At 37.1% G+C, this 16131-nt stretch overlaps 1 protein-coding gene across 2 annotated transcripts in view; it reads left to right on the top strand.

Annotated features, from left to right (window-relative positions):
- Positions 1-16131, top strand: part of ADAM10 (ADAM metallopeptidase domain 10) — a 159562-nt gene that overhangs the window by 130900 nt on the left and 12531 nt on the right. For both annotated transcript variants that reach the window (XM_003267037.2, XM_030814481.1), the window contains exons 11-14: positions 1328-1478; positions 10605-10788; positions 11488-11596; positions 12076-12296. In XM_003267037.2, the coding sequence (XP_003267085.1) occupies positions 1328-1478; positions 10605-10788; positions 11488-11596; positions 12076-12296 (665 nt within the window). The remainder of the gene's footprint in view (positions 1-1327; positions 1479-10604; positions 10789-11487; positions 11597-12075; positions 12297-16131) is intronic.

Genomic DNA, 16131 nt, shown 5'->3' with positions numbered 1-16131 from the left:
TTTGCCTATAGTGGGATATATGGTCTCTAGCAAGTTACAGACTCCCTGGAAGTTAGTTTTATTTCCTAGAACATTTAAGGCATTTGATTTTTATCATTCTCTGCAGTTGCTGAAGCTGTTTGATTTTATGATCTTACAAAGAGGAGCATTTCTGTTCCAATTTTAAATTCCATTGACAAAAATCAAAGAACTTTAGAAGACTGCTGAAGAAATTTTCTAAAATTATTCACTATGCTTAGATGAGACTGTCTAATCTTAATCAACCAAGATCTGGCTCAATACCGCTAAGGTCTGTGAGAATACAGAAGATATAAATAATACATGTTTGTTCCCTTAAGGAGCTTGGTTTAGTTCAGCAGCAAAACTAATGTACATAAAAAAAAATTACCTACTGATTGCATTACAATAAGCTAAATAGAATGTGGGAGATTTCATAGACAAAATCACCCAACTTCTTTAACAGATCAATGGTATAAAAATAAATAAAAATGGGGAAATCTATTATACGTTAAAAGAACATAAGAAACCTGTCAAAAAGCAACCATGAGGGGAGGAGTTGGGGTTAGGGGAACCTCAGGTTTGAAACTGGATTGACAGCAACAAATTGTAAAGAGACATTTGAGGAAAATTGAACATGGCTTGGCTGTTAGATGTTATTAAGCATGTTATTAATTTTGTTAGATATGATCACGTTTATTATGGTTAGGTTTAAATAAGAAAAAACTTGGTCTTAGTGATACATCCTGAAGTATTTACAGGGACAATAATATGTTAGGTGGGGTTGTTTTAAAATACTCCAGAAAAAAATTGTGGGAGTAAATGAGACAAGAACAGCATATTGTTGATAGTTGTTAAAGATGAGGGATTAGTACATGGGAGTTCATTGTACCTATTCTTTTACTACTTTTAGGTATGTTCGAAATTTTCTGTTGCAAAAAAAGGCTTAATTTTTTTTTCCTGGTTAGTGAAGCACTAACTTGATTTGTATTTGTGTGATATAAATAGTACAGTCAATAAAGCTCAATGTAGCATGGCCTAACTTGCAAGTTACTGCTTCTAGAAGGGACCCTCTGTCAAATACCCTCACTGTACAGATTAAGAAACTGAAGGCCCCAAAAGGCAAGTGACTTGCCCAAGATCTCATTGCTAGTTAGTAGCAGACCCCCGTTAGAATTAGATCTCGTGATTTCCATATTCCCAGTTGGTTCTACTTACTCATCAAAGTTTTCCTCTGTCCCTTTGTTATGATGGTCTAAAGAATTTGTGAATTTTAAATAAAATTAATGTGTGCACGCAATACTTACCTTGTCTTGTTTATTTTCCTCAGAATCTGGCCAACCTATTTGTGGAAATGGAATGGTAGAACAAGGTGAAGAATGTGATTGTGGCTATAGTGACCAGTGTAAAGATGAATGCTGCTTCGATGCAAATCAACCAGAGGGAAGAAAATGCAAACTGAAACCTGGGAAGCAGTGCAGGTACCTTGCTAATTTCAGTGATGTTAACATTCTTACAAAGTTGCCTGAATGCAGTTATGACAAATTTAAAACTGAGATTAAGAGATGCATATGGTTTTGAAACTTTGCTTTTATTTGTTGTTTGTTTTCTTTTTCTGAAGTAGTGTTGGTTAGTGCTCTGTTACTGGCAGATTGAACTCCTTTTTTTTTCTTTTTTTTTTTTTTTTGAGACAGGGTCTCACTCTGTTGCCCAGGCTGGAGTGCAGTGGCATGATCTCGGCTCACTGCAACTTCTACCTCCCGGGCTCAATTGATGCTCCCACCTCAGCCCCCTGAGTAGCTGGGACTATAGGCATGTGCTACCACACCCAGCTAATTTTTGTATTTTTTTGTGGAGACAGAGTTACGCCATTTGCCCAGGCTTGTTTGGACTACTTTTAATAGTAATTTGTGTGGTGAGTGTTAACAAAAGGACATACTCAAAGGACATACTAAAAAGAATCCTAAAAAATACATATTCTTTAGTTACTTATTGTGAAAATATAACTATCTTCCATATTTTTAAAATCTTAACTTTAAATATTTAGTTAATGTGGTTTCCATTTACTTTTCTAACTTGGCGAAATGTAACTATTTCATTTGTCAAATTACTTTGGTAGCAGTGTAAGCAATTGTTTGTACAATACTTTTTTTTTTTTTTTTTGAGATGAAGTCTCAAAAAAACCTGTCGCCCAGGCTGGAGTGCAGTGGCATGATTTCAGCTCACTGCAACCTCTGCCTCCCAGGTTCAAGCAATTATCTTGCCTCAGCCTCCCGAGTAGCTGGGACTACAGGTGTGTGCCACCATGCCTGGCTAATTTTTTGTATTTTAGTAGAGTTGGGGTTTCACTATGTTAGCCAAATTGGTCTTGGACTCCCGATCTCAAGCGATCTGCCCACCTTCGCCTCCCGAAGTGCTAGGATTACAGGCGTGAGCCAACGCACCTGGCCATTTCAATATGTTTTAAACGGCTGGTCTGTGTATCCTAGTTTGATTTTAGTATGAAAATGTGAGAGAAAGTGATAAATTAACTAATGTGTGATGTAACTGAAAAAATACTGATAAATTGCCTAATATTAAATCCATTTTCCATTATAGCCCTTTACTAAAGGTAAACAGGGCAAGAATGTGGAATGTAGTATGCTTTGACTATTAAAAAAAAAAAAGGCAAACACTTTTCTTGACTGGTTTAATAGCTTCCTATTCCTTTTTTTTTTTATTTTTTATTTTGAGATGGAGTCTTGCTCTGTCGCCCAGGCTGGGGTGCAGTGGCGCGATCTCTGCTCACTACAAGCTCCGCCTTCTGGGTTCATGCCATTCTCCTGCCTCAGCCTCCCAAGTAGCTGGGACTACAGGCACCCGCCACCACGCCTGGCTAATTTTTTGTATTTTTAGTAGAGACGTGGTTTCACCTTGTTAGCCAGGGTGGTCTCTATCTCCTGATCTCGTGATCTGCCCGCCTTGGCCTCCCAAAGTGCTGGGATTACAGGTGTGAGCCACTGTGCCTGGCCCCTATTCCATTTTTAATTGCTACATAATAATTATACATATTTATGAGGTATATGTGATATTTTGATACATGCATACAGTATGTAATGATCAAATCAAGGTAATTAGGATATTTATCTCCTCAGATATTTATCATTTCTTTGTCTTGGGAACATTTCAAATCTTCTATTTTGAAATTTACAATTAGTTATTGTTAATTGTAGTAACTTTACTGTGCTATCAAAACACTAGAGCTCATTCCTTCTGTGGGTTTGTACCCATTAACCAATCTCTCTTTATCCACCTCCCCACTACCCTTCTCATCCTCTCGTAACCACCGTTCTACTCTCTACCTCTATGAGATCAACTTACTTTGCTCTCACATATGAGTAACAACATGTGCTATTTGTCTTTCTATGTCTGGCTTATTTTATTTAACATGATGACTTCTATTTTCGTTCATGTTACTGCACATGATAGTATTTTGCTCTTTTTTGTGACCAAATATATACCACCTTTTCTTTATCCATTTGTCTCTTGGTGGACACTTAGACTGATTCTGTATCTTGGCTACTGTGCGTAGTGATACAATAAACAGGGGGCTGTAGATATCCCTTTTATATACTGACTTCCTTTTCTTTGGATGTATACCCAGCTGGATCATATAGTAGATCTATCTTTAGTTTTTAGAGGAACTTCTATACCAGTTTAAACAGTGGCTATACTAATTTATATTCCCACCAGCAGTAAACTAATGATTCCTGATCTCCGCATCCTTGCCAGTGTCTTTACTTATTTGATAATTTTGATAATGGTCATTTTAACTGGGTGTATCTCACTGTGGCTTTGATTTGCATTTCCCTGATGATTAGTGATATTGAACATTTTTTCGTATACTCATTAGCAACTTATATGTCTTCTTTTGAGAAATGTTTATTTAGATCATTTGTCTACTTTTCAGTGAGATTATTTAGTTTTTTGCTGTTGAGTTGTTTGAGTTCCTTATACATTCTATCAGTCCCTAGTCAGATGAATAATTTGAAAATGTTTTCTGCCATTCAACAGATTGTCTCTTCACTCTGTTGATTGTTTCCTTTTCTGTGCAGAAGCTTTTTGGTGTGTGTAACCCTATTTGCCTATTTTTGCTTTTGTTGTCTGCGCTATTGAGGTCTTACTCAAAAATCTTGGCTCAGATCAATGTCCTGATGTCCTTCCCCAATGTTTTCTTTTAGTAGTTTCATAGTTGCAGGTCTTAAATTTACATTACATTTTGATTTGGTTTTTGTATGTGGTGAGACATAGGGGTCTAATTTCATTTTTCTGCATATAGATATCCAGTTTTCCCATCACCACTTATTGAAGAGACTGTCCTTTCCCCACTGAATGTTCAAAAATCACCTTTGTCAAAAATCAATTGGCTGTAAATATATAGATTTATTTCTGAATTCTCTGTTCTGTTTCATTGGTCTATGTGTCTGTTTTTATGTCAGTATCATGCTGTTTTAGTTGCTATAGCTTTGTAGTATATTTTAAAATTAGGTGGTGTGATGCCTCCAGCTTTATTCTTTTGGCTATTGGAGTCTTCTGTGGTTTCATATGGCTTTTACGATTGTTTTCTCTTTATCTGTAAAGAATGTCATTGGTATTTGGATAGGGATTACATTGAATCTATAGATTGCTTTTGGTAGTCTGGCCATTTTCACAGTACTAATTCTTCCAGTCCATGAACATGAAATGTGTTTTTTTTTTTTTTTTTTTTTTTTGACTTTTTCAGTTTCTTTCATCAGTGTTTTATAGTTTTCCTTGTAGAAATTTAATAAACTCACCTCTTTGCATTTATTAAACTTACTCTTTTTTTTGCAGCTATTATAAATGAGATTGATTTCTTTTTCTGCTATTTTCTTGTATATAGAAACATAACTGGTTTTTTAATGTTAATTTTGTATCCTGCAACTATTCTGAATTCATTGATCAGTTCTAAGAGTTTTCAGTGGAGCTTTAAGGGTTGTCTATTAAGATTATGCTGTGTACAAACAGGAACAGTTTGGCTTCCTCCTTTCCAATTTGGATGTCCTTTATTTTTTTCTCTTGCCTAATTGCTCTGGCTCAGACTTCCATTACTATATTAATAACCATAGTGAGAGTGGACATTCTTTTCTTGTTCTAGTTCTTTTTTTCTTATTTATTTTACCTGGTGATCAGGAAGTATTGTTGGGAAACTTTTTTTTTTTATTACTGATTCAATCTTGTTACTTGTGATTGGTCTGTCGGTTTTCTATTCTTACTTCAATCTTGGTAGGTGGTATGTGTCCAGGAATTTATTAATTTTCATTCGGTTTTCCCATTTATTGGCATATAGTTTATTGTAATGGTCTCTAATGATTCTTTGTATTTTTGTGGTATCAGTTATAATGTCTCCTTTTTTGTTTCTGATTTTATTTAGATTTTTTTCCTTGTCTAGTTAATCGATTGTTGATTTTATCTTTCTGAGAAACCAACTGTTCATGTTGTTGATTTTTTTATTATTTATTATTTTTTATTTTTTGAGACGGAGTCTCACTTTGTTCCCTAGGCTGGAGTGCAGTGGTGCAATCACAGCTCACTGCAAGCTCTGCCTCCTGGATTCACACCATTCTCCTGCCTCAGCCTCCCGAGTAGCTGGTACTACAGGTACCTGCCACCATGTCTGGCTGATTTTTTTGTATTTTTAGTAAAGACGGGGTTTCACCGTGTTAGCCAGGATGGTCTCGATACCTTGACCTTGTGATCTGTCCGCCTTGGCCTCCTAAAGTGCTAGGATTATAGGCATGAGCCACCGTGCCCGGCCCTCTTTTCTTCTACTAATTTGGGGTTTGGTTTGTTCTTGCTTTACTGATTCCTTGAGGTGCACTGTTAGGTTGTTTATCTTTCTACTTTTTCTATGTAAACGTTTATTGCCATAAACTTCCCTGTTAATATTGCTTTAGCTGTATCCCATAGTATTTGGTGTGTTGTGTTTGTCTATTTTCAGTTGTTTCAGAGAGCTTTTAAACTTCATTTTTAATTTCTTCATTGACTCATTGGTTGTTCAGGAGCAAGTTGTTTAATTTTTATGTATTTGTACAGTTTCTAAAGTTCCCCTTGTGATTGATCTCTAGTTTTATTCCATTGTGTTCAGAAAAGATACTTGATATGATTTCTGTTTTTAAACATCTGTTGATAATTGTTTTATAGCCTAATATGTGGTCTGTCCTGGAGAATGTTTCATGTGCTAATGAAAAGAATGTGTATTCTGCCACAGCTGTTGGATGAAATGTTCTGTAAATGTCTGTTAGATCTATTTGGTCTAAAGTACAGTTCCAATCCAGTGTTTCTTTCTTATTTTTCTGTCTAGATCCTCTGTCCAGTACTGAGAATGGGCTACTGAAGTCTCCAACCGTTACTTTATTGGAGTTGATCTTTCTCTTTAGATCTAATAGTATTTGCTTTATGTATCTGGGTGCTCTGGTGTTAGGTGCATATAGATTTAGAATTGTTATATCCCTTTGCTGAATGGAACATTTTATCACTATATAATGACCTTTTTTTTGTCTCTTTTCACAGTTTTTTTTTCGGAGACAGGGTCTTGCTCTGTCACCCGGGCTTGAGTGCAGTGGCATGATCTCGGCTCACTGCAACCTACACCTCCTGGGTTCAAGCGATTCTCCTGCCTCAGCCTCCCGAGTAGCTGGGACTACAGGCATGTACCACCATGTCCGACTAATTTTTGTATTTTTAGTAGAGACGGGGTTTTGCCATGTTGGTCAGGCTGGTCTTGAATTCCTGACCTCAGGTGATCTGCCCGCCTCGGCGTCCCAAAGTGCTAGCATTACAGGCGTGAGCCACTGCTCCTGGCCCTCTTTTCACAGTTTTTTACTTAAAATCTGTTTTATCTGATACAGGTGTAGCTACTCTTGCCTACTTTGTTTCTTTTGAGTGAAATATCTTTTTCTCTTCCTTTACTTGTAGTCTATATATGTCTTTACAGGTAAAATTATTTTCTTGTAAGCAGCCTATAGTTGGATGTGTCATGTGTTTGGGAGGCCGAGCTGGGAGTTTTGCTTGAGCAGGAGTTCAAGACCAACCTAGGCAACATAGTGAGATCTCATTTCTACAAATAAATGAATACATAAGTAATTTAAAAGCTACAGAGGGAGAAGAGATTAAAATAGGCCCATTCAGCCAGGTTGTGTCTTTTAAGTAGGGGGATTTAATTGGTGTATATTCATGATTGATATCAATAGGTGAGGACTTCCTCTTGTCATTTTGATAATTATTTTCTGTTTTGTTTTTTTTTTTAAATTTTTTTTGTTTTTGTTTTTGTTTTTTTTTTTGAGACGGAGTCTTGCTCTGTAGCCCAGGCTCGAGTGCAGTGGTGTGATCTCGGCTCACTGCAAGCTCCGCCTCCTGGGTTCACGCCATTCTCCTGCCTCAGCCTCCCTAGTAGCTGGGACTACAGGCACCCGCCACCATGCCTGGCTAATTTTTTGTATTTTTAGTAGAGATGGGGTTTCACTGTGTTAGCCAGGATGGTTTTAATCTCCTGACCTTGTGATCTGCCTGCCTTGGCCTCCCAAAGTGCTGGGATTACAGGCGTGAGCCATTGCACCCGGCCGTTTTTTTGGTTTTGTTTTGTTTTGTTTTGTTTTGTTTTTGCATATTCATTCTTCCTTTTTTTTCTCTCATTCAGCATTGTGATTTGGTAGTTTTCTGTAGTGATCACATTTGACTCTTCTTTTTCTCATTTGTGTATCACAGTGGCATGTGCTGTACAGCGTTGTGGTAATGGCGGTGGTGGTGGTGTAGGTTGTTAGCATTATAATTCCGTGTGTTTTCATAATGGTGATTATTGGTTTCTTTTGCTTCCAGGTGCAGGACTCCCTTGAGTATTTCTTGTAGGGTCAGTCTGGTGGTGATGAATTTCCTATTTTTGCTTGTGTGGGAAAGACTTTATTTGTCCCTCATTTCTGAAGGTAGTTTTGCTGGGTATAGACTCTTGGCTGCTAATTTGTAAACTATCCTTCAGAAATGAGGGACAAATAAAGCCTTACGGATTCTTGGCTGCCAATTTGTCTTTTCTTTCAGTACTTTGAACATATTATCCCATTCTCTCCATGCCTGTGAAATTTCTGCTGAGAAATCTGCTGCTAGTCTAATAGATACTCCCTTATATGTGACTTGATACTTTTCTCTTGCTGTTTTTTTAGAATTCTCTTTGTCCCTGACTTTTGACAATTTGACTATAAATCCTCAAAGAAGACCTACGTTTTCAGCTATTATTTTAAAAAATAGGTTTTCTTTTTTTCTTTCTTTTTTTTTGAGACAGAGTCTCACTTCATCACCCAGGCTGGAGTGCAGTGGTACAGTTTCAGCTCACTGCAACCTCTGCCTTCCAAGTTCAAGCGATTCTTGTGCCTCAACCTCCTGAGTAGCTGGAATTACAGGTGCGCGCCACCACGCCCAGCTAGTTTTTTTTGTATTTTTAGTAGAGACGGGGTTTCGATCTTCTGACCTCAAGTGATCCACCTGCTTTGGCCTCCCACAGTGTTGGGATTACAGGTGTGAGCCAGTGCACCCAGCCAAAACATAGGTTTTCTGTGCCTTTTTAAACCTCTTCTCCTTCTGTAGCTTTTAAGTGATTGATTGATTGCAGAGATGGGATCTCACTACATTGCCTCGGTTGGTCTTGAACTCCTGGGCTCAAGTGATCCTCCCACCTCAGCCTCCCAAAGTTCTAGCATTACAGGTATGAGTCACTGCACCCAACCTTCTGCAGCTCTTATAATATGAAAATTTATTCACTTTGTGGTGTCCCATAAGTCTTATAGGCTTTCTTCCTTTTTTTTACCTTCCCCTAAATGAGTAATTTGAAACACTCTATCTTGAAGTTGAGATTTTCTTTTGCTTGATCAAGTCTGCTGTTGAAGCTGTTATATATTTTTATTTTATTCATTGAATTCTTAAGCCGCAGGACTTTTGTTTCTCTTTAATGACATTTGTTACTTTTTTGAATTTCTCATTCATATGAATTGTTTTCCTAGTTTCATTGAATTTTTTATCTATATTTTCTTGTGTCTTTTCCCCCAAATCATTATTTTGAATTCCTTTTTAGGCAATTTATTGATTTCATTTTCATTGGGACCTGTTGCTAGAGAGTTTATTATGTTCCTTTGGTGGTGTCATATATATTTGTTTTTTCATGTTTCTTGAGTCCCTGTGTTGATGTCTGTGTACCTGTCTGGTGGAACAGTCATCTCATCTAAATTTTCTAGAGTGGCTTTCATGGAGATACACTCTCACCTGTAGCTGGGTCTTAGTGTGCTGGTCGGGAAGGGTGTGGTGATTCTTTTTCCAGGTAGGTGCAGTGGTATCATCTCCATGCAGCTTCTTCAGCTGTATTCAACATCATCAATAACTGTAGGCACCTCAGTGGCCTGTGCTGTAGAAGTTTGTGGTAATGGATGCTGGTGTTGTAGGTTGTTAATGTCCTCAGTGGCAACGATATTTGGGGCCCTCCTATTCTCATTTTTCCCATAATGGTGAGACTTAGCCAAGGGGATCCCTCTTGGTGTCAGGTGTGACATGGCCTGCAAGCACCTGCTGTGGTGCTGGCTTCCAGTTGTGGATGCGTAGAGTAACTATGGGACTGGAGTTCTAGGCTCAGGATCTCACAAACCTATTATGGTCCTTGTGTCTTGCAGTGCATGTTTACTGTCTGGCAAGATTGAATGTAGGTTGCCTATAGCACCAGGATCTATGACTCTTGGTTACTCCCTAGCAGCTTGGGTCCAGTGGGCCAGTCTGTAGCTGTGATTATACACTTTGTGGGCAGGGTGTAGCCCTGGCTTGAGTCCAGGGAAGAGGCACTCTGGAGATTTGAGCCCAGAGCACAGTGCATGGCGGTAATTTCGGAGCCTGAGCCAATAGGACTCGGTGGTGAGTTGGGTCGCCGGGGATGGAGGTGGGGTGAGTCTCGACCCTGGGATGGTGGGGCTTGGCGGTCTCCCAGAGTCTGTGAGACCAGGTGCAGCAACAGCAAGTACCTCAGAATGTTCAAGCACAGCTGTCATTTGGGCCCTAGGGGGCAGGGAACAGCACAGTGATGACTACTGTGGGGAGAAGGGTGTCTCAGCAGCTCAGACTCTAGGGGGCTAGTCTAGCTCCAGGCAGGCAGGGTGCTAGAGTTGTTTGGCCTGTAGGTATAGTATCCCAGTTCAGCCATTGATATTTCCCTGGGATGTGAGTTATTGTGTTGGCTTAGCCCTGGAATGCACAGCTCCTCAACTTGGCCAAGGCACTGTTACCTGAAGGAGCAATGTGCTGCTTTATCTCATGCCCTGCAGGGTGTGACTTTTCCGTGTAGGCCCAGGCACTGTTTCTTTGGAACACACAGCTCCACCAGTGCACTGTTTACTCAGGAGGCAGTGTGCAGTTTCAGTTTTTTGAAGTTGTATACCAGTAACATACTTATCATTTAAATATGAGACTTATGATTTAAAAATTGGTACTATGTCTAATAATGTGGATCTAATCTATTATCTAATAGTATATAGGAAATAACTAGTGATTTACTTTGTTTAATCACTTAATGTTTCTTCTAGTCCAAGTCAAGGTCCTTGTTGTACAGCACAGTGTGCATTCAAGTCAAAGTCTGAGAAGTGTCGGGATGATTCAGACTGTGCAAGGGAAGGAATATGTAATGGCTTCACAGCTCTCTGCCCAGCATCTGACCCTAAACCAAACTTCACAGACTGTAATAGGCATACACAAGTGTGCATTAATGGGGTAAGTATTTAACTATATGTTTTTAAATTTAATTTTAGAAAACTTGTTTTTCTGAAGAATTACTGATGCTTAAATCTACGCAGTTAAAGTAATTAATCTTGGTCTCTGTTTAAGTAATATCCCTATCTATTCCCTCACAAAACCATGAATATATTATGTGGCATTCAATTAGCTACTAATTTGTCTTTCATCTTTCCATGTACATGTGATTGATATTCTCTAGAGAAACATAGTTGTACAACTTGGCGTGTGACTTGTCTATAATATTTAAGTTTTATAAAAGAATATTTCAGTAGCCTAAAAGAACTCTTTGGTCATCTCTGAATATGAAACCTTCAGAGCTTTTGTGGCTGAATATCACTTTGCTCTACATGAAGAAAATTTAATTTTTCTTTCTTTATAGAAGAGCCATAATAACCAACATAAAATCGATCCTCATCTAATCTCTTTCTGTGATTTTATTTCATTTTTTAAAGTTGCCATTGCTTTAAAAGATTTACTATCTTTCTTGGATTTACTGTTTTTCAAATTTTTTCAAATGTATTTATGTAATTCAGTTCTGATACTCATCTCTATTTGTTTTTCACTTTTATTTCCATTTAAATATTTTGACAGTGGAAGCTCATACTTGCCTGTTACTATAAAAAATAGGTTTGACTGTATAGGGATTAAATAATTTGTCTTTTATTTTTCTTCTAGCAATGTGCAGGTTCTATCTGTGAGAAATATGGCTTAGAGGAGTGTACGTGTGCCAGTTCTGATGGCAAAGATGATAAAGAATTATGCCATGTGTGCTGTATGAAGAAAAGTAAGGCTTTTAAAAATACAAGAGTATAAAATCTGCCTCAAACTATTATTTTCTCCTAAATTTTAAGTGTAAAACTTTAACCTACAGTTTGGCCAGATAGTTTCCAGCTAAATCTGTCCTCTGGAGGAGATTATAAATGTAACATAGCATTGTGTCTCTATTATTATGGTCTCTACAATGTTTTAAAAATGATAAACTAGACAAAATGTTGCCAGCTTTACAGCAATAATTTACATAAACACTGTTAAAGTCATCGTGGACACTGAATCAAGACTTGCTGGTTGCTTGTTTACGTTGTAACATTTAATGTGAATTACTAATGGTGTTACCCAGCCTAACTAGAGAAGGTCTATATAACATGTTATGGTAATGATTTCAGACAGTTTTTTTTCCCTCTTTATATTTCCGCAACTGGAAACCTGATCTTCAACTTATATTTGAATCTGATCTTCAGCTTATATTTGGCATTTCTTTTCCAGTGGACCCATCAACTTGTGCCAGTACAGGGTCTGTGCAGTGGAGTAGGCACTTCAGTGGTCGAACCATCACCCTGCAACCTGGATCCCCTTGCAACGATTTTAGAGGTTACTGTGATGTTTTCATGCGGTGCAGATTAGTAGATGCTGATGGTCCTCTAGCTAGGCTTAAAAAAGCAATTTTTAGTCCAGAGCTCTATGAAAACATTGCTGAATGGATTGTGGTAAGTATGTTTTTTATTTACAAAGAAAACTTAAAGTGGTTTGATCTTAATTTTACTTGGCCAGAAGTCATCAAAGTTATGAGAAAACAACTTAACTATTTATATTAGAATTACTTTATATGAAGATGTTTAAATTTCTAATATTTCTGGTTATTATTTCCTTCTGAAGTGATCAGAATCATGTGTATGATTCATAGATTGCTTAGTAGGTGATGGGAGTCATTCTGTTTTACCGTGCTCCTTAGTTCATCTCCTGGATGGGTTACTTCTTTTGGTGCATATGATTAGGGCATTTTCATGGGACTTAAAAAAAAATTTTTTTGTTTGTTTTTCAAGACAGCTTATTTGCCCAAATCATGGACTAATTGGTGATTTTTCCTGATCTTTCAGTATAATCTCTGGGTCTTCATCTTGTTTGTAATAGGAAATGTTGAACAGAGTAAGATCAGATACACAGCCTTTTGTAGATCTGCTAATGATTATGGACGTTCATCCAATAGTAATCCACTGAACGCTTATTTTTAAGCCCACGTATCTCCAAGTTGTACAAACACGGAATTACCTGATATTTTCTTAAAAGATTGTCAAGAATGACTATCTCAACTTAAGTGTTCATGCTTTAAAAGTGATTACATTAAAATATCTATAGGAAGCTTGCAAATGATATATTTGAGAATGTGCTATAATTGAACTGAATGTAGTTTGCTTTGGAAATTGACTTATAACTCAGATTCCCCTTTCTCAAATTATTTGTGTGTGTGTGTGTGTTTGTGTGTATGTGTGTGTGTGTTTAGGACTATGGATGCCTTAAAGCACAAAAGATGTTTGTGTGGGATGTCAGCCTTTTTTGTACTCTTCTAATAACATTCTAGAGTAAAAATTTTATAGTTACCTCCAGCATTTAAAATGATGTTTACCGTTCCTAGGACACATTAGGATATGTGGTTTTTAGATATGTAATGATCATGGAGTAGAAGGATTGTTGAAATTGGATTTAGGAGATCTACCTAGGTTTCAAACTAACTACTTGAGCAGTTGACTTAACTTAGGTTTCCTTAAAACATGTTACTCTTTTTTTTAATTCCTGTGCTTGTTGCATAGCAAGTTCTAGTAAATATCTGTCAAACTGAAGTTGTCTTCTGGTACCATGGTATAGTGGAAAGAGCACAGGTTTGAGAATCACTTAAGGATTCAAATAATCTTTCTGGCGTTTATCAATTCTGTGACTTCAAGCAGCTTACCTTTCTTGGCCCTTCTTTATTTTCAACTCAGCTATTTTTTTTTCTGATTATCTCTAATAAGAAAAGTTGAAATTTGGTATACGTGTCTGCTGTAGAGGACAGTGTATACAGAAAAGGAAAGGGGATCTCAGAATTACATTCTACTGAGTATATATTGTGTTAGATATTTTAGATTTTTGGGGTACTAAATCATATCTAAACATAGTATTTTTTACTTTTCTCTATTATCTCTAATGTTGACTCATTACATTATTTAGAATTTCAAAAGCCCATTTATTTTCACTTTAAAAATATTTAGTAGACATGATCTTTTAAGTATTTTTAAGACCTTTTCTCCCCATATTTTAGACGTGAGGATTAATGAAATGTTGCACAATGAATTGGCAACATGAAGTCCTTTCTTGTGCTCTGGAACCAATTAATCAGACACTTTCAAGTTTATAGACGTTAACTTTAAGTGTGTGTGGGATAGCACATGCCTTTATTTTATATCATTGTTGACAGTCATATGCCAGTCTTTCGAATAGCATGCTCATAATGTGTGAAGAGTACCGCTAGGCTGTTGGTGCATTTGTGGGCATTAACCACATCAAGCAGTAAGATAATAAACATCCGCTTCTTTACAAGTTACTTGTCTCGTTTGCTTATGTGCATAGTTTACTTGCATACCAGGGTTTATCATGTTAGGGAAGTGCCCTGCCAGTTAGTAATACAGATTATCAAGATGTTCTGGTGTAAGAAGCTGTGAAAGAAGTGAGGGGTTAGTTTCACTACTTTCCTTTCCAGTAGTGCCTGGTGGCCTTTTGTCTTCTTTCTGTGGTACACTATGGCAGCTTTTCTCCTCATGCAGGGTAGAGTAAGAAGAACTTTAACAATTTAGAACTTCGGGGCATGGGTTATTGACTGCTGCTACTGGTACCATGGAAGTGATACTTTCTTTTCTGTGTTGACAACTATGTTTTGATTTTTCCAAATACATTTACTGTATTTGCTGAGTGCCTACTGTGTGTCTGGACAGGATAAAATGATAAACATCCTTTAGATTTATCAAAGAGTCATCTAGTTCTTGAAACGTTTAAAAGCATTCGTCAGTAAATCTGTTGAGACCTTGTTTCAGCATCTCCTTTTCTTTAATTAGGGATTGAGAGCATTGGTAATTCATTTCCAGTTTCTTCTATAGTTGATGTGTTCTGATTTTCTGTATCTTTCATGTTAGATTTGACATTGTAGAAAACCACCTCTTACCTCGACTTTTATTTTTCAAATTTATTGTTGTGTTTCCCCTCCTTTTAAAAATCATTGCCTGATAATTTTGTGGTTTTTTTCTTTTTAATTTGTTGAGATTTATCAGGAGTTTGTATTTTTTTATTGCTAATTTATCAAGAGTCAAACACCTTCTCATTTTAAAATTAATTTCTGCTGTCATATTTTGCTATAATTTTATGCATCTAAGTATTAAGTATCTGGTATTCTTTATGAATGAAAGATTTAGAGCACTGTTTCCCAAATGCTTAACAGAACACTAGTTTCATTAGATGTTCTAGGCCTTCAATGGTCAAATGAATCTGGAAAACTACTCCATACTATAGACCTTTCTTGGAGATTTGTGAGAAGATTTTGAGAAGTCCTGTGATCAATAAATCCTTTAAACTTAATTTTCCAAACTTACCTAACCCTAGAAACTTTTATCATGAAAAGACTAAGTCCTAAATATCCTTAGATGTCATTTGGGAAAATATTGATTAATAGCAGTAGTTCTCAATCCTGGTTGTATACCAGAATCACCCTAGGGTTTGGACTAATTAAATCAGAATCTCTTGGGTTTAAGTATCTGGGTCTTTTAAAACTCTCCAGTTAATTCTGATGAAGAGCCAGGGTTAAGAACCACTCATCTAGAACAGGGGTTGGCAAACTATGGCCCATGGGCCAAATCCAGCCCGTGCCTATTTCTGTATGGCTCAGAAGCTAAGAACGGTTTTTACATTTTTAAATGATTGAAAAAAATGTAAAAATTATCAAAATAACATTCTTTAAAAAATCATATGAAATTCAAATTTCAGTACTGATAACATTTTATTGGAACATGGCCACACCCATTTGTTTACAAATTGTCTTTGGCTGCTTTTGCACTTTGAGTAGCTGCAACAGTGACTGTATGGCCCCACAAAACCTAAAATGTTTATCTGGGCCTTTATGGGAAATATTTGCCCACTCCTGATCAAGAGCAGTGAACTCAAAGCATAGGCCTGAGAAGCAGCATCAGCATCACCTGGGAACTTCATAGAAATGCAAATTCTCAGGTTCCATTCCAGACCCACTGAGTCAGTAGGTGATGGTGCATGCTAATAGTTTGTCTGCCGTTTTTTTCAGTCTCTGCGATATGATGACTCCTTTTTAAAAAGACTTGTAACAGAAATTTTCCATTTTGTCATCTTGATATGTTGAAAATAGAAGGTGGTTTCATTGCTTTGTGGAACAGACCACATAGCATAGCACTTATGAAACTTTAACAACAAAGATATAATAATATTGTAGGGTTTTTAGCATATAGTGAGGACACAATATACATCTGCTAGATGAGTGAGGCAGATTTC

The sequence above is a fragment of the Nomascus leucogenys genome, chromosome 6, assembly GCF_006542625.1.
Source record: "Nomascus leucogenys isolate Asia chromosome 6, Asia_NLE_v1, whole genome shotgun sequence".
NCBI classification, from domain to species: domain Eukaryota; kingdom Metazoa; phylum Chordata; class Mammalia; order Primates; family Hylobatidae; genus Nomascus; species Nomascus leucogenys.
The sequence above is the reverse complement of the archived record's forward strand: the minus strand, read 5'-3'. Positions and strand labels throughout refer to the sequence as shown.